The sequence below is a fragment of the Pollachius pollachius genome (genome assembly GCF_949987615.1).
Source record: "Pollachius pollachius genome assembly, chromosome: 10".
NCBI classification, from domain to species: domain Eukaryota; kingdom Metazoa; phylum Chordata; class Actinopteri; order Gadiformes; family Gadidae; genus Pollachius; species Pollachius pollachius.
Window position 1 is genome coordinate 7,444,307 of NC_136943.1, and position 27,101 is coordinate 7,471,407.

The window sequence follows — 27,101 nt, forward strand, 5'->3', positions numbered from 1 at the left end:
ATCACATCACAGTGATGTGGAGGACTGCCACGGCGGGAGACAGTGACGGATCTGGAGGGTGTCTGGGTGTCTGGTTGAGAAAGAGAACCAAATAGTGCTTGGGGTTGTGGGTGGTAAGCTTATCTATCATGTATGACAACGTGGTGGTAGATAACTTCTGGACAATGCTGTTTCATGTCATCACCAGCCAATGGATGGATTTTGCAATGCCAAACGAAAGTGTAAAAACGAGGAAAGGTTTAAAAGGTGTGACGGATGACTGTATTTTTGGACTGTCCTAAGGCCATGACGATCTCACAGGATAGTGTGGTTGCACTTTAATGTTGTAATGGCCCGACCCAAGACCAACTTTATGTCCATATAGACTAGTTTATGCTATCTAAATTAAAAATAAAATATTTTGATATTTATAAAGAAAATGTTATTTTCTATGTATTTTTCTCTGTAATAAAAATTCAAATAAGGAAACGATTGTTGGTACATTTATGCTTCAAGTCCTGAGTGAGTAAAGTTCAATTATTCACCGTTTATTATGAACCATCTAAGTGGGCCCATCTTGTTTATAAAAAGATTTGATTGGTAGAAAAGTCCTATTCAACACAAGATCACATTTTTTGATCTTGAGCTATATGGTAACCAATCTGAGTCGATATGATATCCAAAACCTTTTGTGATGTTCAACCTTGCATTTTAATAAACATCCGCATGCAGATACAAACATAATATACGAAAGAAAAATCCACAATCATAGCATTAATCTGTACATGATCAATATAAAGACACACCTATACAAATATTAGCTGACTAAATTGCAGGGTAAATAGATAAGGTTACAGCTAGAGATCAACAACTAGCTTTTCATATTTTAAAATGTATGTGCTTCAGGCCTAAACATTTAATTTGTATAACACCATAATACAGTAGAATAGCTCAACGAAAAAAAACACATTTTATACATATGATACATATTTATAAGGAGAGAAATTCTCCCACTAACAGTGATAAAAGGAGATCAAGATTTGCCTTTTCCAAAGCGTCGCCGCGACTGGAACTTTGCCAAGTCTAAAGAAATGAGTTTTGACAGCTTCTGTTGGAAACTCCGGGGGGTCCCTTTCTTGGGACCAGAAGGAGAGCGGTCTACAGGCCCCCCCGTGGTCTTTGACTTCTTGGTCCCTTTGGAGAAGACCCTGGCCCGTCGCGAGGGCATCGCGTACACTGGTGCCCGGGCCGACGGGGGGGCTGGCATGGGGCTGCTCATGAAGGGTAGCGCCTCGTAAAGGGAGGCATCAGACTCCGACTCGGAGAAGCTCACAAGGGAATAGACAACGTTAGATTCCAGTTCCTCCGGCACGTTCGCAACCCTTGTCCCAGTCGCCGGCCCCTGAGTGTAGCCGTCGTCCCCCGAGCCACCCCAGGGGTCCAGCCCCGGGGACAGACCACGCCATCCCTGGCCGGCCTCACCCTCCTTTTCCTTACCCGGTTGCAGATGGGTGGGGTGCTGTGGGGATGGCTGTCTGTTGACCGATGGGGGGAGGTGGTTTACTTCGGCGTAGTAATGGTCGGCCAGACCGGGCTCCGCCCCAACACAGGCAGTGTCCGGGTGGTTGGAAACCTGTGGTTCTGTGTCTGACTCGTAGGAGGGTGGAGGAGGTGAGACTTGATCGTAATCTGACTCTTGGGTAGAGGAGCCCATAGCCTCTTGCTCAGTCAAGCAGTGCCTGGCGATGGCTTGGCAGACTTGACGACCATGCTGAGACAGGAAGGAGAACATCCCCTCTCCTGAGTCACACTGCTGGCCTGCTTCGATGCAGAAACCCCCCTGCAGTGAAAAAAACACACACACACACACACACACACACACACACACACACACACACACACACACACGTTTTCCAGACAACATTGGCAACAAAGTGGCTCGTTTTGAATCATAAAATGTTGCATATTTAACACAATCCTTTCAAGTACCTTGACAATTCCGAATCGGCGCAAGAACATGTAAGGCCATCTGTATATGATGTCAGCCGTTTCCTTGTCCAATAGGAACACAGCCTCTATGTCCAGAAGGAAGGCGAATTCTCCAGCAAGCAGACATCTCTCTGATGCAACGGTGTCTAGAACAGTGACATGGTACTGCTCTGGTTGATCACCCATGCCTGAAGAACAGCATATACACACTGACTTCAGCAGTATAAGAAAGGGGATCAAACTGGAACAGTGACTGGATTAATTTTTCAGAAGAATTCTGGAGATATGAACAAAGGGGAAGTCCGGCTGAAGACAGTTACTTGCATCATAAAGTTCATTCATTGGAAATGAATACATCATTGTCGATATTTTTGGTAAGGTGTAACCCATATATATGTAAGGAATTTCTGTTGATACTTATTTAAACAATTCGACTTTTTAAATATACATGCAGTATAAATTGGAGCCATGTGGCCTATCCTATGCCCTGTGTTCCAACAAATAGATGTAGGCCTACAACAGGATTTATTTTTTTACAGCTTTATCAGCATGAAGCAGAATTTGGTAAAACTGCGGTTGCGGTCTATGAAATCTGAGTTTTACCAAATATTTTCACAGATAAATATTGGACGTAATAAGAACCTGAGTAGAGGTCACAGTCCTTCATCAGCAGACTATTTTCTTCCACCGAAATCTCTTCTCCAGTATCCTTGTGTAAACAAGACGACACGGTAAACATTGTGTACATACACGTTATACTGCGCGCTCTTATCGTTTTTTTGACGACATAAACATGCTCAGGAAAGGGTTGCGCTTATGCAAGCAAACGAATTGAAGAAGTGAAACTCAACGACAGTGCCTTCACAGCGACTTCCTCGTCCTTATACTCGCCTCGTCCTTATACTTTGAGGACGGGTTGGTGTAAATTCGGTTGATCCTTGTTATCAATTAACTATTCCTCTCCTCCGTTAGAACAGGGGAAACTGTTGATCAAGCTAATCTACCAACGCAGGAAGCCGGCGAGAATGTGTGTGTGTGCGTGTGCGTGTGTGTGTGTTGTATACCTTGTAGGTAAGCTGACACAGTGCCAGGAGCCATTCTTGGCAGTCCTCAGAGGCCAGGGTGTAGGTACGCAACGTTGTGTCCAGATAGAAGGCAGTGCAGCCCGGGGGACAGGCCTCCTCCGGGGCCAGGGTGATGTCCAGACAGTCCGACAAAAGCACCACCCGTCGCTTGGTTTTGTCCTGCTCAGGGGGCAGCATGTCTACATTGATGTCGTCGGGCAAACTGTAGACCTCCAGGCGCCCTATCTCCAGTGATTGGGGTTTAAGGATGATCATCCATATTTTCCGCCAGGTTTTCTGCACAGGGGGGGAAAGGAATACGACTTAGACTATGTATGTATGGACCCTGCTTGATGCTTCCACCGGGTATCTCCACCTCCTTAGAATAAGGACGCTAGGCTCGTTATTTGTTGCTATATTATATTCTAATTAAATGTATATAATCTGGATATTAGCCGTAAATTAGCTATACACTTCCTGAGCTCAAGTAGGCCTACTTGTGATTATTGACAAGTCTGTTGCTAAACATGTTTAACCAATAACTCTTATCCTTATAAAATGCTTTCAATTACTCACCTTTCCAAACTTGACACCGTGTAGGTAAAGCAGACCCTCTTTAAAAACGTTCATTTTCCAAAGTGGACTCGTTCTGAACCGTTCTTCTTGTTTCTACTTATACTAAGCTGCTACCACATTAATTACTATATGCGATGTTGTACTTCTGTGCGTTCTCTGGAACTGGTTTGTATCGAGACTTTTCTCACCATTAAAAGGAAGCAGCTAGTCAATCATCAATGCAGAAGTTCAGGAAATAGACTTTTAATATTACTGCAAGAATGACCAACTTCCCATTGCTTCAGTACATTGTTTCAGTGAATTCCCACCACAAACACACACAGGTACGTACTAAAACTGCGACATTAAACATAATTGAAAACATTTTTTGTTCAATTTAAAATGGTCCAACAGACAAATGCTTAACATACAGAAAAGGGGAAGGAAATTAAAAAAAAAAAAAAGCACTACAAAAATGTGCAACAAACTTTCTGTAGCACCACTATCAACCCAACTTGATCCATGTGGTACAATAGTAAATAAACAGACTGAAATCGTTTTCCCCTGGTGTGTCTGTCTGCGTTGTTGCAGTCCGGCCTCAGAGAATAACCAGTAGTAACATGACAGCTGCTTAGAAGTCCATAGAACTGTGAGCCAGGTAATCCTTGCGGCCGATGTTGGACACCTGTTTGGTCTGCATGGCCTCCAGCTTGGGACAGTCCGTGATACGATGGCCAAGACCACCGCAGAACGTACAGCCCCTCTCGCCTGTGCACACACACACACACACACACACACACACAATAAAGAAAATGCATGAATAAAACAAGCAGTAAACAGAAGTTCAGCAGCAGTTTACATGAACGAGCCAAAAACAAGTCCATTGAGTCACACAAATTAGAATCAGATGGTACGTAGGAATGGGTCCAACAAACAACAAGGTGCTGATGAGAAACAAGGAGAGGGAGGAGGAGGAGGAGGGGTCACCTCCAAGGTCTTCGTTCTCCGTCTGTAGCACCTGGAGGACAGGTGGTACCTTCTGCTTGGCCTCTATCAACAGCGCCTTCAGATCCATGAGGACCGACTCATCTGTGAACCGGAGAACAGGGTAAGACTCAGCCCCGGTCAGCCTTACAGGTTTGACATCAGAATTATCTTGTTTTACTGCCGCTTTGCTCACCGCAGCCTTTGTTGATGAAGGTGGTGGCGATACCGGTCTTGCCCGATCGTCCTGTACGTCCAATCCTGTGGACTGGGTTGGAAGGAATATGAATAAGAGAGGTTGGGTCCGCCATTTAAAACAGAAGGTTACAGATCAAGAAAGATGTTTGATGGAATCCAAACGATTGGAATCCTTACCATAGTTTTCTATTTCTTCGGGCATGTCGTAATTCACCACATGCTGGATGGCAGGGAAATCAAGACCTTTGGAGGCCACGTCTGTGGCCACCAGGACATCCTTCTTGCCTTCTTTGAACGCTTCTATAGCTTTGGTTCGTTCCTCTTGATCTAAATATAGTAAAAAAAAAAAAAGAAGAAAATAATTACTTCATGTCTCAATTAGTAGGATTGAGCCCCTCCCAGATGGTAGGCGGGAGACCTTCCCTTTTAAAAAAATCGAAATAACAGCGTTCTGTCAACTCCAACTGTGTAAAGCGAAATAGCGTAGCTGGGCTTGCTGGGTGGCGCCAGTGGAAGGGGTTTCCTTTAATGCAGATGGACTTGTCTTTCATCACTAATATGATGTGGTTTTATTGGTAACAACGCTGAAATCCGCTCAGGATAGACTACCGCTATGTCCAGATCATTTTAAGTTAAGAGCTACTTGAACCGTTACACATCTGTTCAGCTGCTGAAAATAAACACACGGCTTTTTCTGACACACATAAGTCAAGGGTGACCCCTAGTGGTCAGACTTTGATAACGCATACAAAATACAAGATTGGCTCCGGGATTCGCAGCCGGACGTTCTTTAAGTTGCAAACATCATATTTATCCTAGTGTTATCGATTTAATACAAGGTTAACAGACTTACGCCTGTCACACACTAGACAGGTTTTTTTTTTTTTGCAGAACCATAATCCTGATAGATTCATGAGAACTATACAAAAATCAGGGCTTTGTATTTTATTGCCCGAGTTGGAAAGGGGAAACCAGGCATTATATGGCCTAGTGTCTACTGTGATAATAGATGCACTTCCCAATTGCTCACTTTATTGCACATTCAAATCCACTGATTATTTTTAAAGGACAAATTGTGTAGTGGTATCGTGTCATGCGACTGAAAGAACGGGTTAAAGTGCCAATGAACTCCCATCAAAAGGAAAGAAAGCTGGGTTAATCATATGAAAAATCGATCTCCTATGGTATGAATGAGAGGGAGTACTGTTGCATTTGGGTCCTGGGTCTGAGGAATTGCAGTTGGCATAGCAAGTGTTTTGTTCACCATGATATCAGGCCAATCAATTCATCATGAAATCTCCTAATGATTCCTATTTAGGTGCCCTTTCCATAACTGTGTGTCCTAATGTAATGGCTTCCTTGCCTGACTTCCAGCTATTGTGAATCACCCAAAGGTTACGTTGAGGAAAAATAGCTTAGCTGCTGAGCACTATTGAGGAAATTAAAAACTAAAATGTGAAGCCAGCAAAATCGCTCCACAAACCTTTTAAGATAAAAGGCCAAGAGCAAAACCAGAGGGGTCCACCGATGGACTTACATTAGAAGAAGTATCTTACCCTTTCCACCATGGATAGCCACAGCCTCCACTCCTTTTAACAACAGATACTCGTGGATTGCATCCACATCCGCCTTTTTCTCAGCAAACATCAGCACCTGGAAGTTAAACATCACAATCTTCAAACTTGTTCTTAAAGGGGACATATCATACCACCAGGTGTGAGTGTGATTAGCCATTACAAGCAGGTTTGAAAATGTGCAGCATTGTGACATCACAGGTTGGCGTGTCCATCTATCCGTCACACATCTAGATGGACACGCCCACCTGTGATGTCGCAATGCTGCACATTTTGAAAACGGCTTGTAATGGCTAATCACACTCACACCTGGTGGTATGATATGTCCCCTTTAAAGAGTGAAACGTGTAGAACAATATGATATGGAGTTGGGTGGTTTTGAGGATGTGTTGTTACTGACCGGAGGCGGCGTCTTCTGTAGGCACTCCAACAGGTACACCATCTTGGCTTCCTCCTTGACATATTCCACTTCCTACAAACACAATCCCAGGTCCTCATCATTTCAATTCCCTCCCACACCGTCAACGTTTCTGAACCCCTTTGAGGTCGTTCATCGCACCTGAATGACGTCCAAGCTGGCAGCTCCAGCCCTGCCCACGTTAATAGTGATAGGCTTGACCAGGGCACTCTTGGCAAAGTTCTGGATCTTTTTAGGCATGGTAGCACTGAAGAGCAGGGTCTGCCTCTGGCCCTGAATAAAGAAACAAACAGTTTTGAGTCAAATTCATTTCAATATCAATCCGGTGTCGAATGAAACTTGTCACGTTGATGGCGTGGACTAAAGATGAAAACGTTTGCACTCTTTTGTATTCCGAACCAACCCAATCAACCACTCTTGCTGACCTTGAAGTAGGAGAAAATGGTCCTGATGTCCTCCTCAAACCCCATGTCAATCATCCTGTCGGCCTCGTCCAGCGACAGGTAGCGGCAGATGTCAAGGCTGATCATCTTCTTCTGCAGCAGGTCCATCAGTCGACCAGGAGTGGCTACCATCATGTGGACCCCCCTAGGAACGGTCACGACACACGTTCATTGCCAAACTTGCTTCGGGGGTTTCAGAAAGTGAAACTCACTATCTTCTTATTTTTGTTTAACATTGGCTTTTTTTCCCCCACCGGGTAATATGTTTTATTCTTGGTCATTTGATCAAATGTTGGGAAAAACATTACAAAAAATATATATATATATTCAGAGTTGAAATTTTACGGGGTATTAAGAAATCCTTTAACGCAATTAAAAATAAATCTATTATAAATGTGATAATATGATATGCCCCAGGCCTCTGACCCCGGATGCTTTTTTTTCCTTCTTTTAATACATAGCCCAACAAACCATGAGCCATACTTACTGATTAACCACCTCCATCTGGTCTTTGACTGACATTCCTCCTATGCACAGGGCACACCGCAACTGAGGAGCGCCCTCATCCTCCAGCAGTTTGCAGTAGTACTCGATGATGCTGTGGGTCTGCCTGGCCAGCTCTCGCTGCGGGGGGGGGGGGGGGGGAGAAGACAGGCTCACATCGTGGCAGACTTGAAACAGTCCCAAGATTTTGGTAAACAGTGCGTTTATGATACGGAACGCTGTTATCACCTTTATGACCCGTACACACAATGCTCACAATTATGAAAAAAAGCGGGGCACTTTTGCAAGCAGAATTGAAGAAGTTGAGATAGTAGCTGGTGCCCCCACGCTCACTTCCTCATCCCTCTACTGCGGGGCCTTATATTCAGTAGACTGGAATCCCCCGCCTTGTTATCAATTTATTGTTCCAATCACAAGGTCTAACTTTTATTTGGATGGTGTTCAAATAGAACCTGGAATCTTCTAAGGACCGGTGTGTAACTGAAACGTTAACACATACCAACACCTTGTGATCATAGTCAAAAGGTCAGTAAAAAGAACGGCTAATTCAAACAATTCCTTTTACGACAGCATATAAAAGAATATTCAAACTGAAATTCATGTACAGTGTTATTTCCAGTGTAGGTAGGCAGCGAATGGACTTCAAGCTCTGCCATTCAAATGTTAAAAATATCCCACATCTGTGCCTGAATTTTGACAATGCCAAATAAACTGTTTGGCATCCCAGAATATTATATACATTAATTGGTTAATCTGTGGTTTATATCTGCAAAAGAACCACCTTTAAAATGGTGTCAGGGGGCTGTTTGTGTTTTCAAGTGAGATGTATCAGACAAGGCAATGCTTCTCTCTTGGTGTCTTACTGATGGACAGATGATGAGTCCATAGGGCCCCTCCCTCTTGCTGAAGGGCAGCCGCTTCTCTTGCTCCAGGCAGAACATTATGATGGGGAGAGTGAACACCAGGGTCTTTCCCGAGCCAGTGAAGGCAATGCCAATTAAGTCCCGACCTGCCAGACTATAGATGAACACAAAAAAAATGAATTAAATATTAATACAAAACATAAACAAAAACTGTGTGAAGCCTGGCATATACAAGCGGCTGTGGACTTACGCGGTGGGGATCCCTTGAATTTGAATCGGTGTCGGGTGGACAATGCCTTTCTTTTTCAAACCTTTAAGGATCGCTGCAAACCATCAGAAATGTTAGAGAATGGAGATACTGTGGCAAAATGATGGCTGTACACCAAAGAACGTGCATCATCGGTGGCAGGCGAACCTGGTGGTAACTTCATCTCTCTGAAGCTTTTGATTGGAGCCGGGATCAGTTCTCCATCGACAAGAATGTGGAACTTCTTCCTGACGCGGTCGTGTCTCGCGCCGGGCATGTTCAGGATGTAGCGCGGAGGTTTCCAACTGCAAGGGATTTTCAGGTTTTTTTGGATCCATATAGACTATACTTCTGATGATCAATGTCATATTATGTCAATGGTTCAGTTAATTCAATACAAAACTCACCTTGTTTTAATGGGGTCATCGTATATAATACCCTTGGCCATTTCCTTCACCGACATCAGAGCTACAAGACACCAGATTCTCAGCTATTAATCCTTTATTCAAAGTTTATCGAAAATTGCTGTAAAAATTAAAAAGGAAAATGCTGTACCTCTGCCTTCAGCCACACTCTCAAGAATCTTCTCCTCCTCTTTCAGTTGCTTCTCCTTGGCGGACTCCTTGCGTGCTGTAAAGCGCAAACCACAATTCAAAATTAAATATTCCCATGGGTCACATTTGATATAACAATATATTGAAGTGGCAGTGTAAAATGTCAATCTCTACCATTGGATAAAATTAAGCAGGATTTTAGCGTAACTTGGACCCTCCCGCTTCCAGCCAAAGTCAACATGCTAGAGAAGGGTCAAACATTTAACATTTAAGACAGTAATTTCTCTCCACCTCATATTCGCCAAAATTAATCCAGCTTTGACCCATCTTTTTGTGTTTTGCTTTCCTATGCATGTACTTTTACAGCTGTAGGCGCTGGGCATTTAGTTAGCTCTCCCAAAGTAGGAGTGCAACTGGTATCCTGCATGGGTAGTGTATGTCATTTTACATACAGGCCAAGCACGCCCCCTTGAGTAACTACAAGTAAAATAATCTGAATTGTACAATGATTCAAGTGGCAGCCATAATAAAGAGTTTTTGGTATTCTCTAATTGCTTATGAAAGATGCTCAATGCTTCCTTTATTATCTCATTCAGATTAGGGGACATTGAACCATCCTTTACGAAGAGATAGTGAGATAAAGACTTAATGCTGTCCAACAATTTCCTGCAGCAGCAATATTTAAAGCCTAGCGCACGTGCAGTCAGGTTGTTCTCCGCACCACGGTTGTCTTTGCCTCAGTCCCAATGAATTCCTCTTTTAAACTTTCCTTGAGCTCATGCTGTTTCCCATCGTAGATAATGAAAAGAGGTTAGGACAGGGCATAGCAAGTACTTTTTAGACCATTCAACGAGAGCCCCAGAGTTAACTTTTCAAAATAGGTCAGGTATAGGGTGAAATTGCATGCATGGATTGTTGCTATTTGTAGCCGTCAGCATGTACCATAGATCTCTAGATAATATATTTTTTTTTTTTAAAATGTCATTAAGCAGATGCTTTCAACTAATGTGAGTTACAGTATTTTGTTTCAGATGCATATCATTATTGAGCAGGTAGGGGTTAGGCATCCTGCTCAAGCATGCCTGTACAGGTCGACTGCTAGTTCAAACCTTGCATTTGAACCAAGATACTTTTAAATGGGTGTCCTGACACAATAACAGCTAATTGTAGTAATAACTTGTGAATGAGTGTTTTGTTTGGACATACCCTCTGCCTTCTCCTTGAGAACCTGGTGCTGGTCCAGGAGACTGACGTTGGAGCGCGGACCCAGCCCTTCTTCCTCGTCCCTCTGATCTGCCCCACTGTCTTTCAGGTCCTCTTCCACAACCTTGCCTCGCAGGCGCAACATCTTGTTGAGCTGCAAACATACAAACAATGGATTGTTATCATTCTGGATTCGGAACTTGTATAAAATTCCCGAGAATTAATTATGTTCCGAATATAACAAGGGAAAACTTTAAGAAAAGATGAATAAGTTTTGGCCACCAACCGTCTGATTCTTTCGTATTTTGACCGGGACATATGGGACGTAGTCATCATCCTCCGACCCACCTGAACCAGCCTTCTCTCCCTCTCCAAGAGGTCTCTGTATGGTCGAAGAAAACACATTTTAAAAACGATCAGACGGATTAAATGTTTTGGCTTTATAGAGTAGGAAATTATACGTTCAACACAGACACCGATAGGTATCTTGAAAATGTATGAAGAACATTGTTTATCCCGCTGAATTTAATATGATGCGCTTTGTGTCTTATCCACATCACAATGCCTTGCTAGTAGTGTCGAATGTGAAAATCTACTAGGCGCTTCACAAATAAAGTTGCAGTTTGTGTTGTGTACATTACTACAGCTGTGTGACCATCATATATCTATACATGTGTGCCAACTCCCTGGGATGATCCCTTATAAACAGTTTATAGAGCTCAAACAGAGCTCATACTACTAACGTAACTCATTAAGGAGCTGATCTCTGTAGGAGCTGCATTTTAGTCTAGGGAACATAACACTCTGGAGTAAGCCTTCATGTTTCTGATGTGTGGAGGAGTGTTTTGTTAGCTAGCTAGCATGTAGCTCGAATGAAGCTTCATTAATGAAATGACTTACCTTTTTGGGCTTACTGTCGACTTCCATTTCTGTTTATTACCCAAAGTAAATGTGTTTAACAATAGTACCCAGAACGATAAACAAAAGTAATACTTTTTACTTAAAAGTGCAGATTTTAACCAGTAGAAAATAAACCAACGCTACTACGCATTGGACAAAATGTTTGTGTAAGGAATGCTGGAAGGTACAAACTTCCCCGACTCCTTAAGCAATGGTATACCACCCCCTACTGGTTGTTTAAATAACTGACTGACATTCACTTTGCTCCTTACACAGTCTATGGTGAGAGCTCATTAACTGCTGGATTGTTACACCAAAAACATATTTGGTATTTTCCTCACGGACCTAGAAAGCAACAAGGACACTTAATTTTGTCAAAACTGTATTGTTTTAATCTTTCTGAGCGAAAGATTTTCACAGTATCAAAAGTGAATAAAAAAAGATCAAAAGCCAACACACACTCGGCTATAACTGGTATATTATAAATCTACATTCCAAAACATTAACATAGCATCTAGTTGAGTATAGCTTGGAAAGCATCAGATATTGTACGGAAGAAACTTCGGCAGAATTTAAGGACTACATACACCTAAATGACATATTCCTCGTCAATGAAGGCTGATCCTTAACAATGCATCATTTTGGAGTCTGTCCTCATAAAAGAGCAGAATAACAAGCATGAAAGCAAGATGTATGAGATGCAGGACACCACGGACGTCAATGGGCTGTGGAAAAAAAAAAGGTAGCATTGGTTTAGCATTGGTTTATACAGTACCAACCCTCAAACATGTTTCTTACAATCCAACAATGTCTTGGAAACCCTAAAGCGATGGTGTACTCCCCAAACAAAAAATGTCTCCTCCCTAGTGTATCTGTGTCCCTTAGAATGAACGTGTAGAAAAATGGGTCGATGTACTTTGCACTATTCTCTATGAATTGACCGGAGTGTTAAGAATGTGTTGGATTTTAAGGAGGGATATTATAGGGGTACCCTTTCTTTAGAATCAAACATCATGGGGAGTAATGTCCAAAATGTGATGCAGTAGCATTCATTCCATAGATCATGTGTGACAATTGAAATGAAACTCATCACATTGAAAATATGAGCCCAGTGATTTGCGCTACATGGCCCATTTAAGTGTTTATATTACCTTTGTCGGTGCCAACATGGCAAATGTGTTTCCAGGAGGAGCAAACATTTCACTTTACTTTAAAAAAAAAAAAAGGAGTACATGTATTAGGCAAGTGTCAAGTCCCATCCTATTGTGACAGATACATTTTCAATTGGACAGAATACATGGTTTTGGGCTTGAGAGGGAGACATTAAGAGGGCAAGATTGGCACACAGAGCTATAACCCTCATCAGACCAGAAAGCTAGCACCCCTGCGCGTAACAGGAGAATAGTTCATCCCTTTCATGCGAAGTAGCCTACTTTCATGAAGAAACATTGTTTAAATTAATGTCATTTCTTTATGAAAGTAGTCTGCAATCAAGACCGAGCAGGATATATGCTACAAAATTGCAACACAATATAAAATTGAAGAGCAATACAGTACTTTTAGAGCACCATGTTAAAAGTTCCCAAGATAAAAACTTTTGTGATAAAAACATATTTATTTCATGAAACGGGAAGTGTTTACATTACTACATAATGAAGCGCATGGATGCAGTAGATTAAACAGGTTTTTCTTTTCTCATTTTGCACCTCTCACTTGGTGAACAATGCAAAGATATCAAAGGGCAAGCTTGGCCTCGCGAACCGTCCCTCGCTGATGATTCTTTTAAGTATTTCAGTATTGTGAATGGAAAAGAGACAATTGTAACAGGGTCCCTTGGCTTGGAGCGAAGAGAAACAGGAATGAAAGCAGGGCCTCGGGCCAAACAGGGGAGCGCGTTTACGGAGTTTTTTTATCTGGCACTTTTCCAAGTTATTGAGCTGTGTTTGAATGAACCTTTTTGAGGGTGAAGTTGGACCAGTTCACTGCGACCTTCTGGCGGTTTTGCTTCGCAGAATCCAGGCAAAATCTAGAACAACAGGAAAGGGAGACAGCAAATAACAATTGGTAATTGGGGTGATAGTAGTCTATGAAAAAGGGGATACATGTATAGATAGATGTTCTAAAGTTGTTCAACAGAATGCAGCAGAATAACAAACCTTTTGAAGTATTCCACCTCCCTGTCGATCTCATCCATTTCGGTTGGATCGACGTCTTTTGGAAGAAATACATCCTCTGGAAAATGATAAACAACATTTTTTAATGCAATATCTTCTACATTTCCGACCAAGTTAGAATATATCGGTGAAGGAAAGAACATTTACCAATTGCACTGCTGGACTTTTCTCCCTTGTTTTTGTTCTTCTTGTTTCTACCCTTCGATTGCTGCTGTGCATTTTGGTGGGTCCCGGGATGGGTCCTGCCATCTGAATCCAGCTCAGATCGACCTCCCCGCACCTCCGTGTCACCTTTCGCTCGCTGTGCATTGGGAAGGCCGCCGACGGCTCCGTTGGTCGCCTGTCTGCTCGGCCTGCCCTCCTCAGCCCTCCGTGGGCCGCTCCGCTGGCTCTCTGCCAACTGCTGGGGCTGCTGTCTGCTTCCCGCCTTGGAGCCGCCAGAACTCGTCTCGGCCACCCGGGACTCGTTGGTCTTCTGCATCTCGCCGGAGGGGAGGGCTTTGGTGGGTCTGATTGAACTCTGCTCAGCGGCGGCCTGCTCCTGCCTCTGCTGCTGCTTCCGGTTCTTCTTCGACTTGGCAGCACCGGCTGCATTGTTCCTAGTCTCGGAATAGTCCTCCTTCGATTTCGCCGTGGCCTGGGGCAGACCTTGCGCATGGCTTTCAGACACGGCAGCGGCAGCAGCGGCGCCTCTTTCTGGAGAGTGAACCCGGCTGTGCTTGGAAAGGTTAGGAGGAGTTTGCAACCTCTGGACGTCCTTTTGCCCCGCGGCGCCTTCTGCGGGGGTGGACGACAAGACGGCGCCAGCGTCCTCCCACCCATTGACCAGGTCCAGGTGGTTCTTAAAAGTCCCCAAGGAAAGGGGAGCCAGATCAAGGTCTATCTGCTGAATGTCTGTCGAACCGTTAAGGTGAGACAGTAAGTGGTTGCCCTCCAAGGTGGCCGCCTTCTTTGGGAAGTCGTTGACATCTAGGTTCAGGTCGTACATGCTAAAGGAGGCTCTGATCGAGTCCTTGATGGTGTTCTTGATTTCCTCCAGCCGACTGGTAAGAAAGCTGTTCACCCGCTCCAACTCCAGCTGAGGCCAGTCCAGCAATCGGCCCGCCTCCGATCCGTCGGCCATTGTCTCGTCAGCCGGCTCGTCTGGACCGGACTGGGGATCGCCACTTGAGGCCTCCATACCGCCACACTGAGCCTTCTCCTGCCACACCCAAATAACATTGGCAAAACATTATTTTCTGACGACCCTGGGTTATGGATTAAGTTTGGTGAGATCAATGTTATCCTCTCACCTTCTTCTTCTGTTTGTGGCGGGCCCGTTTGGCAGCCTTGGCACTGTTGACTGGTTTGGGCTCGGAGCTGTTGATGAAGTCCAGCAACTCGTCCACGTCCCGGTTGTCGATGGCGCTGGCTACCGTCAGGTCTAGGTCCTGGCGCAGAGGGGGCTCCTCTTTGCGTCTGGTCAGGCGGGAGCGCAGCTTCTCTCGGATCTCGGCGTAGTTACGGCTTGTAGGGGCCGCTGGAGGCTGTAAACAAACATGGGATTTCGTTCCGTTACCGCTTGCCCTTCTTCATGCGATTTCAGCTCTGTATCATTACCAAACCTCGACCGCTATAAACCGGCGGAAAACAGTCCCTTCCACTGCTTAATAAGAAAATCTCTGTCTCTGTAGGTCTCTGGTGAGTGCACTTACCGCATTGTGACCAAAGAACTCGCAGTAGCAACAGTCGCAGTATTTCCCATCCTTCTGGTTGGTGGATGAGGAGGCACAGGAGCTCCTCTCAGAGCTGCTGTCCTCATCCTCCCCGTCGTCCAGCTCTGACGGAGGGTGGCACAACGCCCCGTTGGCCATTTTGTGGCTTTTACATGCCTGGTCCCTACACAAGAGGACAGATGGAGACACAATGAGCCGTGTTGACGGATGCCTTTTCACAGAAACAAAATTTAGAGCATTGATTCAAAGCAATAGGAATAAAGCGTTTTATGGTCATTGTTCAAACATTGTACAGATACATCCTACTCGATTTTGAAGTGTTTTTTGGAAACGTTTTGGACCAGGACATACGATTAAATAGTCAAAAGCCATTGGGCAGTCCTGCATAGTTTTCGAGAGGCAGTATGAAACAGGTTAATCGCCAATGTTGAATGACAGGTAGGCGGCATTCCATGCACGTTCAACAAGTTAAGCAATAGTGATCAGCAATGTCCAGAAATCCAAACCGAAAGAAAAATATAAACAGCACAGTGCTGCCGTGGTGCTGCAAAATGTGCACTTCTGCACTTTGAACGTCGATTTATATTTTATTATTTTATTGGATATTCAACAGATCCTCACACTCATTTTTGTTGTGACATGGGGAACTAAGGACGAGATACCCGTAATCAGTACCATGTATAGCAGTTTATACCCGCCCAGGAAACTGTGCTTTCCTTTTTATAGAGCTTGGTAATTTTTTCAGCCAGTACCCTGCCCTAAACAATAGCGGAACTAAAATGCAATTCTAATGTATTGATGGATCAAATGTTTAAATCGCTGTTTGAAAGTATTTCCTTCTTGCTCTACAACAGTGAAAAACAGCTCCGGTGTTGGTACCCACATGGACAGTACCGAATCCAGATTAAAACTGACTTTCGAAATGTGGCGATTTTGATTATCAACCTTGAATATATCATTTTTCTGCATTTCTTCCATCCCTTATAGTAAGCAACGACACCAACCTGCAGGCCCCCGCCGCGACATGCCCGCCATTGGGAGGCGCGACCGCCCCGCCGTTGTGTCCGTTGCAGGGATGGTTACAGCCCATTAGAGACGGGCCCAGCTTGCTGTGCTGCGTGACCACACCAGGAATGTGGGAGTTTTTGCACGGGCTGGGCTTATGGACCGACGTGGGGCTGTCAGGGCCGGAGGAGGACGAGGCCAGCTTGGCCGTGGGACTGTGGTGGTTGGGCACCAGCGTGGAGAAGGGCGCGTGGGCCGCGGCCCCGGGGTTGGAGGAGGAGGAGGAGGAGGAGGAGGAGGAGCTGACATGGCCGTGCTGCCCCGAGCTCTGCTTGGGGGGAACGAGGGAGGAATGCTGGGAAGAGAGGCCCGTGGGGCTGTTGGGAGGCACAGACAGGTCCGAGTGTTGGTGGTGGTCGCCGGGGTGGAACGCTTCACCTGGACACGGGGGAGAGAGGAGGGGGGAAATGGATGAGGGTTGGACCAACTTCAGAGAATGTATTCCCAGACATTCTCTGAAGTTAGGGTTGGATGTCATCAAAAAGCGAGAGCAACAAATCTACTGTCAGTTATTCTGAGACAAGGAAGCTAAAGAGTTAAACAAACACACAAGGACTTTTGACGTATCTGTCAAGTCATTCAAGGAAGGGATCTGTTTATTCGTTTCCTACCCGGAGGGGTCGGGCGACGGCACATGGTCTTGAAGTGCTTGGGGGTGGTCTTACAATGGTCAGCTGAGGTAGACAGGGGATTCCCGAGAGAAGAACCACTGGAATTCTGGGATGGGTGACTGTAGGGACACACTTTGGGCGCGGACGTTTTAGCAGATTTACCAGGGGCCTCATGAAGGCCTCGTTTATCGTGGCAAGTCGATCCACCGGTTACACCTGCATCGAAAAGAAAGGGGTTGGAATGATCTGTAGCATCGGGAGGAATCATCTTTTGCATCTGTAATGTGACGATCATAGCCCCAGGCACAACACACCAAACTTTTCCCAGCCAATGATCATACCACACTTTTTGCTTATTGCTCTCCAAAATAACTGAGACTGACAAATAACCCCAAGTAACAATCGATTATCTTGCCACGAGTCATTTAAACAAATTCCTAATCCTATTCTAAACCCTAAAGTATGATATCACACCTTAAGAGTATGCTGGGTACTTTTGGATCAGAATCAAAATCAGATTTTATATTTCTGCATGAAACTTAACAAGGCTGCCAAAAGCCCGGCCCGTCATGACGGAGTCAAAGCAAAGGTTTCATTAAACATTTTGCATATTTCCTTCTCCACTACCTCCGTGTGCTGACTGCCAATACAGCATCCAACCCAAAGGCAAGTGGTAGCGTGTGACATCCATAATGCTTCTCCACAAACAAATAAAGATAAATAAAACCTTAATATTTTCATTATAATTCATAGGACTAGTACTACTGCCATGGTAAACATAGTTTTATATGTCTAACGTCTCCTTGGTGAGTATCGAACATATTATCAAATACTAGATAGTAATTTAACCACCATGGCTGCCAAGAAGGATTTTGTTCCAAACCAGCTCTTCAAGCCAATTCATAACCCTTAGGACATTTGCCACTCTGCAGTAGTGTCAATGGCTGAACACATTATGGTTTCCATTTCACCCCACTGATATACAAGGTCCCTTTTTCAATGGTCCAATTAATCCTCCATTTAACATGACATTTTGTAGGCCTTTATTAAGTGAGGACTATGCTCTTCTTTTATTGGTCATTCCATTAAGAGTTAGATATTTTTGGGTCATATACATGTCATATGAATGAATCAAATGCATTCATTACAAGGATGAATAGAACAAAACAGATCTACTTCTCTTTGAGTGAGGTGAATGATGAAGGCCTACTTTTAAATATGATTAATGAGTTGGTTTACCTATACAGCTTCTTTTCAGATTTACTCGTCAATGTTTGTAAAAAAAAAAAAAACGTTAACTGGACAAATTGCCTTTAATGTGATTATAAAAAATGAAAAACCCTTAACAAGATTAAGTTATTAAGGTCGGCTCATTTAGTGCAACTCAAATAAATCTAAAATGTCATGAATCTCATTTTTATAGATAAAGATAAATTATGAGCGATTCATGATTGAATAGTGAGATTGGGTCCAACTTTGAAGCCTTACAAATCAAATACTACCACCAAAACGGCCAACAATCTCCAAACCTGATCTGTGGTTAGGATAACAGCCATATTGCTTGACCGGAATATCAAAGAGAAACCACTTTGTGAGCTACAAACCTTGCTGGGAGTGCGAAGAAGCATTGTGGTTACAGTGGACCCCGCCGTTGGTATGGACCGAGTTCCAGAGTCCTGACAGCTTGTGTGCGGACAGGAAGGAGCTGGGGTCCCAGTCCACAGAACTGTGCTCCGGGAAACCGTTTCCACAGCTCTGGGATTTACAGGAGGACGAGTGGGAGAGCGGTACCTGAAAAATAGAGACAAAAAAAAAAGGGGGTTAGGGTGTTGCCTCCAAACATATACTGTTCTGGGGTCCACCCCCAATGGCAACAGACTACCTGTAGGAATCCTTTAGGAAGATGCCTAACCACTACCTGCTCCAAAATCACTGCAAGTGATTTTGGAATGGAGTTGTGGCTCAGCTTGACAAGGCGACCATAGTACAATAAGAGGAGAACTACTGGAACATGAATATTATCAATTGTACTGAGAAGTGTTGCACATTTTAAAGTTCAATACGATAAAGGAAATTATATCCCTGTTTTGATTTTTTAAAGAAGACAATAGGCCTGGATTATCCCATTGCCGTTACAATGGATAATGCAAGTGACAATGATTTGGGTTAACATTTAGTTAGGAATTCAGGATTTGCATAGGATGGAAAGCAGATAAATTATGTAAAGATACAAGGAAGAAAGATGACAGTGACGAACAGTTGACTGCACTAACAATAACACGGAAAAAGTTGAAAGACAAGCTATTTTTGAGACAGCAGGCTGAAACTGGAAAAAAAATATAGAGATTGACTGAAGTCATTTTCAGGCCACCATGTCGCTGAATGAAATACCAATGTATAGTAATGTAATGAAAAATTGATCTGATGCGATTGTTATGCCTTGCATTGATATTTACATTACTATGCATGAATTCAAATGCATTAGAAAACAGAACATATAAACAGAACATTTTTACATATCATAATGGATTTGACTTATCAAATTAAATCACAATAGGCGGATATAAAAGAGCAAGTGACAGTACGGTTTCACTTTGTGACTAACACCATTGTTTTACCTGACACAGCCACACAGAAACCCACACGTGTTACCTCAGCATTACAGTTATCAGAGAAGACATTGCCCAATCTGTAAATTATGAGGGGAGCTGCAAAACTAGCGATCCTGAAAACTAGTCAGTAAGTCTAGGCTTCGATATGTTAAATATGACGAACAGAATTGAAAACGGATGATGTTATTGACACATTATACACACAAGATATTTGGTGTGTATTGACTTTGACAAAATGTATTTCTCTATACACAAAGTGAAACTTCCATTTCAATTTCCAATTTCAATTTCATTGGGGGGGGATTTGCTCGTAAATAAGCCAATATAATTACGATAGACATTATATAGTGCAGCTCGAAGAACCTTGTGTGTTGTACCAGCATGTCAACTAAATAAAATGTGTTTACACTTAGTGATGATTTCAAAACATATATGTGACAGTTTGGACCAACAGTATCTATTTAAACCTAATACTCTGGGAACTCATCAGTTGAGGTAATTCACCGGTGTAGTCGGCTCTTGGGTGCTCCTCATTTCCTCCTCTTCCACGCTTTTTCGGCAGCTCTGGCATATCCACAAGGGTACTTCTCCCAGCAGGGACTGGGACAACGAGGGTACTGCATCAGCCAGCTTGCGCCCCGGCACCTCACGCAACAAGGCCTGGGAAAGGGCAGGCATGGCATCAGCCAGCTTGGTGCCGTGGCCTCCGGGGAGTCCATTTGCAGAACTTGCTCCCCAGTCCTTAAATTCCCGGTGGCACAGAAGGCAGCAGGTGTGCATAGGCTATGAGGGAAGGATAACCACATGGAGGTCAAATAAGATGGGAACAGCTCACCACCTTGTTGTTGATATACACAAAACGTGTTGTTTTACACATGGAGCAGCTCATTTAGCGATGTTGTGAAACGTGATAGGTCGCAAATACTTTTGTTTTTAGAAAAAATATATATATATTCCTGCTTGAATAATGGGTACCAATTTGCACTGGGAACAATCAGGAGATAGTATTTGATTATAACTACATCACATGTGGAAACAAACCCTACAAGCAAGTAGTTAGCAGTTTCCGGTGACAGCTAAAACCTGACCCTACTTGAGAGTTATGTTCACAGCTCATACCCACAATTATGAGACCCTTACTGTGAGATTTTGCAACGTGCATAAACTTTATTCCACCGCCTGATTGTGTGAAGATCGAACTCAAAGAGAACAATGGATCACCATGGATCACCGCTGTGTGGAACATTTAGCCAGTAGTGCCCAGATCGGTGTCTCGCTAGCTGGTTAGCGGCTGCTGTGCTGAACGTTCTAGCTAGCTTTCAGTGTAATCCATGTGTGCTGCACAACACGCTAGTGCATGTACGGCAAGGCATTGCAACTTCGTATCATTGGATGACCTGGAAAACGCCAGGAATGAAGCACGAAGCAGGCAGACACAATGTCACCTATCCGCCTCAGAGTGGGCTAACAATGCTAACTAGACTGGCTCAGTGCCTGTGGTGGACGCCTCCTCCTCGCCGACCTACTACTTCTTATCACCCGTTTATCTAGCAGCAAACCCGCGCACTGCCCTCACCATCCATGTTGCACTGAACATGTGGGAAAAAACAAAGACACCGCGGGGGACGTATGAGATTCTCCAGTCTCTCCTAATCATGGATCTCCACATACACACACACGCATAGGGGATGCTTTGTGGGGCTAACAAACGTTAGCATCAAGCTACCTGGTTTGCCCTGGCGGCCAGTCTCTCCAGCCCCACGTCTCCGCCACCACCGCCGGCCGCATCGCCGGGAGAGACGGGCTTCTTCGGTAGGGCTTGCTGCCCAGGCACCAGCTCCTTCTGGACGACTCCGGGTTGTTTACTCTTCTTCCTTGCCATTACACGAGTAATTGTACAATCCGTTGGGGGCGAGTTTTTGCACCGGTTTAGGGAGAAGGTGAAAAGCGATGTTGTTTCTGGTGGACCACAAATGTTCTAGCTTCTCTAGTCAAGACAACAGTCAATATGGCGGAGCGCTGGCACACTGGAGTTCAGAGGTTAAAGATACTGCTGGCGACGAGACTTCAGTTCAGCTGATGATCGCTGCTAAACAACTAATGCACGTACTCAACGCCATATGTGTGTTTATATATAGATGAATAAGAGTTGGTGGAAAAGTCGTTTCATGGAGTGATCGTCTTTCAAACAATAAAAAATAAGTGACGAGATTTCCTTGGCGATTTGTGATGCTGTGTAGTGGTTCATTTGTTGGATTTTTATTTTTGTTTTATATTAAAGAAATGTGCTCGTTTTGTCTCGTGTAAATCTGACATTTTTGGACATATTGAAACCATTCATCCTCCTCGATCTTCCTGAGCAGAGAAAGTGACTGCTTCATGTAGATCCAATGTCTTTTCTCATCAATAAGACAAGTATTAAATACAAATCGATTACAATGGGTAAGACTGAAAAGGAGCAATGCATAAAAAAAACAATATAATAACTTTAAATAAAGTATAATCTCGTCCTTTTACGGTAACATCACACCCGCCTATCAGGGAATACTGCGAGCGTCGTTTTAATTATAGCACGGAAATGAAGAGTGCATATAGTTTACCGGACAACATTAGCGGAATAATATCACCAAATAGTGAGACAAATGTCTTTGTAGTTTAAAGGAGGCATTATAATCATGGACCTATGTTATAATACGTCCAGGGGTCGAGGTGGAGACAAATAATGGCGCGCTTATGGAACTTTACAAAGCAGGAGGGAGTGGTCGAGGAGGAGGCTTCACAGTGACGTGTTTTACGTGGCGTATGTCTGAGTTTGGTTTGTTGAACTGCAGACGTAGCATTAATAGCTGCTGGTAGGACCTGCTCTGCTGTTCCACAACACAATCTTAGTTTTGTTTGTGCTCCTTGTAGATTTTCATCTAAAGAAATGGAAGCGACCATCTGCAACATCCAGGTTCTCCTTCAGGCTGCAGAGTTTTTGGAAAGAAGAGAAAGAGGTCAGTACATTGACTGTCAGCTGTCATTTTATAAGGAAGCAAATGGGTTTAGTTGTTAAAACAACAAATGCAAATAAAAAACAATGCAAATATGAATAACTATGCATGGGGTTAAATGTGTGCTGCAATTTACTGCATGGAATATGCGAGTTTTATGTCTTCGCTCGATATCGCTTTGACTCAGTGACCTACATACCGTGCACATCATTGTACTCAACCGCGCCAATTCTGGACCATTTGAAACTCGGGTGCACCGCCGAGCGCAAAGAATGAATGGATGTTCTTAAACAACGCGTCGCATTATAACGCTTCTTTCGCCCCGTTGATCGTAAATTTAATCTGTGTTTCGTTTTTTTTTTGTTATTTGCTGCATTCAGAAATGTTGCGAATAGTTTATGAAGGATGGCGCCAAAATCTGATAACAAAAACATCAGGCTGAGGATGTTGACAGCAGTATCACCATAACTCTGTTATAACAGTATTCCGAATAATCGTGTCGTTTGGAGCCCAAATATTATAAGAACGACGGAATAGTAAATATAACGTAGTTGCAGAGCGTTAAATGTGTTTTTCTTTCTCATCGATTCAGCGTTTGGGTGTTTGTTTGTGACACTTTGATCCTACAGAAGCAGAGCACGGGTATGCTTCAGTTCTTCCTCCCAGTACAGAAGATTCGGACAAGAGAAACAGACAGAAAAACAAGAAGCTATCGGGTCCTGGTGGCAATAGGTGATTTCACAACAGATACAATGTCAAAAAAGGGTGTGGTTCCTAAACCTGATCTTTTTGTTTGCTACCTCTTCTCACACACCTCAAAATAATTAATTAATCTGTTCTTATAACTAAAATGTTATTGCTTTTTAATTACAGGCTAGTTCACAACGAGCTGGAGAAAAACAGGTAATACACATTAAATATTACACAGTGACGACGGTCCTATTATATATTTTTAAACCAGCGCTTTGACAAATTTATTCTTGCACAATGTTAAAAGTGTACTACCGTTCACGATGTTAACACACTTGAGGTAGTGGTACTTTGTTTGGTGAAGACTTAATCGATTTCCTGTTTTTGTGCAGGCGAGCTCAACTGAGATTCCATCTGGATCAGCTCAAAGAGCAGGTCCCCCTGTCTTCGGACTCGGTGAGGAACACCACGCTCAATCTGCTCAGACGAGCACAGCTTCACATTAAGGTAAGAAGGACAACGAAGGGAACGTAGAACGGTGTGGCCCTTGGCTACTCCACAGCTGGCTCTGTGTTTCTCCACTGCACCGCCCCTTGTTTTGGCACCCTCATGCACACATTCTGATAGACATGGATGCATGCATATTTTGGATTTAGTTTAGTTGTGTTTACCATAGTCTACTTAATTAAATGTATTCTGTATATGTGTGTATGTGAGTAGGTCTATATAGTAGTTATAACGTGTGACAGTAGTTATCATATCTTAATTCTTTTGGTTTCGCATTCTGATTATCTCATGTGTCTATGTCTATTTCTTCTTATTTTTCGCTGCTGCAAACCCCAGAATTTCCCAGCGAGGACTAAAATGGTTTCGTCTCTTGATGCGTTTTTTTTTGGTTTCGTTTTGTTTGCGTTGTCACGTCTCAGAAGCTGCAGCAGCAGGACGAGCGCGCCCAGCACCTGAAGGACCGCCTGCAGTGGGAGCACCGGGAGCTGCGAGGCCGGCTGGACCAGCTGCAGAGGGGCAGCGAGAGGACCAGGAACGACAGCCTGGGCTCTGTGGTGTCCTCCGAGAGGTCCGACTCTGACAGGGGTAAGAGACTCTTCGTTGGTTTCACTTTGATTTGAATGTTACTTTAGGCAAATGTTTTGTTTTAGTTTTGGCTTAACCCGAAGCAAATCTTAAAGAGGATTTAAATGTCTGGTGCTACACGCTCATTTCATCTATAGCTTGTCCTTGTGTTCAACTCTTGTGGTCTAATGGCGTTGGTCTTTGTGGTTTTTGTTGCAGAGGACGTGGAGGTTGATGTGGAAAGCATTGTTTATGAATGCGTTTCCTCAGATGGACTCAGTATTACACACACTGATGTTGACCACTGTTACTCCAGCTCGGATAAAGACTGGCTATGACGGCCGAACTGGCTGTGGTAAACCTTTTCTATTATTCTATCTGACAAGGCGAGAAAGAAGAAGAGTGAAAAACTAAAATACATTCCAGACGGTCTCAGAAAGCACATAGGACAAGAGAGGGAGAGATTGGACATTTATGTGAAACTGTGCAGACAAACTTAGACTTCATCTTTTCACCAAGTTGGTGACTCAAAATTCAACTTTTCAGATCGGTCGTAAAGGGTCTGACTACAAGCTGAATGGAACTAGTGTTCCACATACTCACTGTCCATTTGCACTGACGAGCCGTTTTACTGAGCTAAAAGGAAAATAATGGCGAGTGAACCTGTTCCCACCTCACTCAAGAATTCAATCCACACAATGCGTAGGACTCCATAATCTAAAAGGGTTATTTAACAATATTTTGAAATACAGTATTTTTTTTACATTTGATCCAGCTTTATGGTTTCGTCTACTACTAAAACAATTTGTCAGCACTAAGAAACTTAAAATTCAGGAATTAAGTCATGTAAACACTCGTACAGTAACATTTATTTTTGTATTAATGTAATTATGTCATGTATTTTATTATTTTCCTTGTTGCACAGAGCATCCACCCATTGCACTTGTTTTTTCCTCGAAAGGGTTGTGGGTTTTTTGATCTGGAGAGGCAACTGCACATTTTCTACAAGGCAACGAAGTAATTGTAATGCATGATCTTCCTAGGGAATAACGTGTTGTCAAAACGATATTAGGTCAGCCGACATTATTCCTACAATCCGGAATTGATGAACAGATAGCTCACCAGCCACTCCACTCTTTTGGTCAGGCTGACCGTCGACGCCTCACTAGTTGTCTTCAATATGCTAATAAGTTACTGATTTCGTCTATTTAACACAGGAACACCTTGAAATATTGCGTATATTGAAAGCTTTAAGAAGTGAAAGTTGGTCTAACACCACTTCACACAATGCTAATACAGTGGGGCAAAAAAGTATTTAGTCAGCCACCAATTGTGCAAGTTCTCCCACTTAAAAAGATGAAAGAGGCCTGTAATTTTCATCATAGGTATACCTCAGCTATGAGAGACAAAATGAAAAAAAAAATCTAGAAAATCACATTGTCTGATTTTTAAAGAATTTATTTGCAAATTATGGTGGAAAATAAGTATTTGGTCACCTACAAACCAGCAAGATTTCTGGCTGTCACAGACCTGTAACTGTATGTGTCCACTCTCATTACCCTATGGACAATAATGTATGTTCAACTCTTAAATGACCAAATCATTTATAACTTATCTATACAACCACGTTCTTGTTAATAACAAGCAGGACCTTACCTAATTTATTTTGAGGTAGAACAGAATCTTGATGGCCAGATTAGTGTAGGGGAAAAGTTTTGTGGAGTGGTGAGGAATGTTTTAGACCAACGCTTCTATACTTGTCATACTCTGAACAACCACAGTGTGGCGAGACATTACAGATTGTAGTTGTAAGTCGGAACAATGGTTGCTTAAGTGATTGCAAATGTGAACAGTGAAATTGTGTTTGTATTTAAACTGTTCCATTATTACAATTGTTCTCTTAAATGCATATGCATTTGTCATGACATGTTTCATTATGCATGCAGTAGACTCAAAGTCAGGACAGAGAATGCAACCTGTAATTCTTATGCAAGTTTTGCTGTATTACAAGTATGTGTATCCTATACTTTTACATTGAATATTTTGAAGCAGCTGGCTTCCGGATAATATATGCAAGATGCCTTATTTTCTTGTAACGACTTATGTATGCATTAATTCATCTGTCTCCTTCCAGTAATATAATGTAGCATTTTTATACCGGTGTACTCTTTTTGAATGAATAAATATTTTATATATTTACCCTGGATGCATTTGACTGTTGTAAACCACCTTCAAATAGTAGTGTAATATAAGCACAAAGCATAAGTTAATAGCAAAATTTATATTTATTGATATTATCAAGCAATTGCAGGAGCAAGAGCATACATGTATATGTATTAGCTGTGATAGTTAATGTAAACAAGGTACCTGTTTTCATTCCATACAAATCAACTAGGAATAGAGAGACATTTTCTGCATTCTGGTCAGTCACACAATTGGGTACTGATGTGGGTCCATAGACTTGATTCAAAATACCGTACTTGTGTGATAGAAATCAGGATGGTTAACCATTATGTGGAGGAGTAATCACACTTCAATTTGAAGCAAGGAAAAATCTTTTTTTGCACGGAAAGCTGAATCAAGTTATCTTCAGATTAAATATAACAAAACAATGACTGTATAGATTAAAACTATATACAAACAAAAACAAGATTGTAAATTGATATAAATTAAAAGTAATTTAAGCGTGGTTGTA

The 27,101-nt window shown here is 43.0% G+C and overlaps 4 protein-coding genes across 6 annotated transcripts; 1 reads left to right on the forward strand and 3 right to left on the reverse strand.

Moving 5' to 3' along the window:
• Positions 1 to 680: 680 nt before the first annotated feature.
• On the reverse strand, positions 681 to 3,752 carry dok3 (docking protein 3). Its single transcript, XM_079744295.1, has 5 exons — positions 3,609 to 3,752; positions 3,033 to 3,329; positions 2,611 to 2,677; positions 1,969 to 2,156; positions 681 to 1,819 (listed from the first exon to the last, which is right to left on the reverse strand). Exons 1-5 carry the CDS (start codon positions 3,660 to 3,662, stop codon positions 1,013 to 1,015), a joined length of 1,413 nt encoding a protein of 470 aa, XP_079600421.1. The 5' UTR covers positions 3,663 to 3,752; the 3' UTR covers positions 681 to 1,012.
• Positions 3,753 to 3,845: 93 nt separating this feature from the next.
• On the reverse strand, positions 3,846 to 11,633 carry ddx41 (DEAD (Asp-Glu-Ala-Asp) box polypeptide 41). The gene is made up of 17 exons (XM_079745189.1): positions 11,476 to 11,633; positions 10,862 to 10,957; positions 10,579 to 10,729; positions 9,374 to 9,448; positions 9,226 to 9,286; positions 8,987 to 9,123; positions 8,822 to 8,894; positions 8,572 to 8,725; positions 7,692 to 7,828; positions 7,187 to 7,349; positions 6,903 to 7,034; positions 6,744 to 6,815; positions 6,326 to 6,422; positions 4,947 to 5,096; positions 4,768 to 4,839; positions 4,575 to 4,676; positions 3,846 to 4,355 (listed from the first exon to the last, which is right to left on the reverse strand). The coding sequence occupies exons 1-17, from the start codon at positions 11,500 to 11,502 to the stop codon at positions 4,219 to 4,221; spliced, it is 1,836 nt and encodes a 611-aa protein (XP_079601315.1). The 5' UTR covers positions 11,503 to 11,633; the 3' UTR covers positions 3,846 to 4,218.
• A 299-nt stretch (positions 11,634 to 11,932) lies between these two features.
• Positions 11,933 to 21,920, reverse strand: fam193b (family with sequence similarity 193 member B). Of its 3 annotated transcripts, XM_079744305.1 has the most exons (12): positions 21,379 to 21,920; positions 20,157 to 20,435; positions 18,645 to 18,831; positions 17,041 to 17,256; positions 16,369 to 16,807; positions 15,344 to 15,527; positions 14,942 to 15,175; positions 13,797 to 14,850; positions 13,632 to 13,707; positions 13,429 to 13,501; positions 12,627 to 12,683; positions 11,933 to 12,200 (listed from the first exon to the last, which is right to left on the reverse strand). In XM_079744305.1, the coding sequence occupies exons 1-11, from the start codon at positions 21,532 to 21,534 to the stop codon at positions 12,681 to 12,683; spliced, it is 2,901 nt and encodes a 966-aa protein (XP_079600431.1). In that variant the 5' UTR covers positions 21,535 to 21,920; the 3' UTR covers positions 11,933 to 12,200; positions 12,627 to 12,680. The 3 variants fall into 3 exon arrangements, with proteins under 3 accessions (XP_079600431.1, XP_079600430.1, XP_079600429.1); XM_079744304.1 differs by having other exon boundaries at positions 12,627 to 13,501; XM_079744303.1 differs by having other exon boundaries at positions 11,933 to 13,501.
• A 569-nt stretch (positions 21,921 to 22,489) lies between these two features.
• Positions 22,490 to 26,590, forward strand: mxd3 (MAX dimerization protein 3). The gene is made up of 6 exons (XM_079745247.1): positions 22,490 to 22,648; positions 23,275 to 23,377; positions 23,519 to 23,548; positions 23,728 to 23,842; positions 24,262 to 24,427; positions 24,626 to 26,590. The coding sequence occupies exons 1-6, from the start codon at positions 22,579 to 22,581 to the stop codon at positions 24,742 to 24,744; spliced, it is 603 nt and encodes a 200-aa protein (XP_079601373.1). The 5' UTR covers positions 22,490 to 22,578; the 3' UTR covers positions 24,745 to 26,590.
• Positions 26,591 to 27,101: the final 511 nt, after the last annotated feature.

Excerpts from the sequence above, each read along its gene's own strand:
- dok3 (XM_079744295.1), bottom strand. The coding sequence starts at position 3,662 with ATGAACGTTTTTAAAGAGGGTCTGCTTTACCTACACGGTGTCAAGTTT. Across the intron at positions 3,330-3,608 it reads ACGGTGTCAAGTTTGGAAAG|AAAACCTGGCGGAAAATATG; the intron begins GTGAGTAATTGA and ends CCCCCTGTGCAG. Across the intron at positions 2,157-2,610 it reads GGACTGTGACCTCTACTCAG|GCATGGGTGATCAACCAGAG; the intron begins GTTCTTATTACG and ends GCTGTTCTTCAG.
- ddx41 (XM_079745189.1), bottom strand. The coding sequence starts at position 11,502 with ATGGAAGTCGACAGTAAGCCCAAAAAG. Across the intron at positions 10,958-11,475 it reads TCGACAGTAAGCCCAAAAAG|AGACCTCTTGGAGAGGGAGA; the intron begins GTAAGTCATTTC and ends TCGACCATACAG. Across the intron at positions 6,423-6,743 it reads TACAGAAGACGCCGCCTCCG|GTGCTGATGTTTGCTGAGAA; the intron begins GTCAGTAACAAC and ends TTTAACTTCCAG.
- fam193b (XM_079744304.1), bottom strand. The coding sequence starts at position 21,534 with ATGGCAAGGAAGAAGAGTAAACAACCCGGAGTCGTCCAGAAGGAGCTG. Across the intron at positions 15,176-15,343 it reads AGTTCTTTGGTCACAATGCG|CCTCCAGCGGCCCCTACAAG; the intron begins GTAAGTGCACTC and ends GTTTGTTTACAG. Across the intron at positions 13,502-13,631 it reads GAGGTGGAATACTTCAAAAG|ATTTTGCCTGGATTCTGCGA; the intron begins GTTTGTTATTCT and ends CTGTTGTTCTAG.
- mxd3 (XM_079745247.1), top strand. The coding sequence starts at position 22,579 with ATGGAAGCGACCATCTGCAACATCCAGGTTCTCCTTCAGGCTGCAGAG. Across the intron at positions 23,378-23,518 it reads TCGGGTCCTGGTGGCAATAG|GCTAGTTCACAACGAGCTGG; the intron begins GTGATTTCACAA and ends TTTTAATTACAG. Across the intron at positions 23,549-23,727 it reads AACGAGCTGGAGAAAAACAG|GCGAGCTCAACTGAGATTCC; the intron begins GTAATACACATT and ends GTTTTTGTGCAG.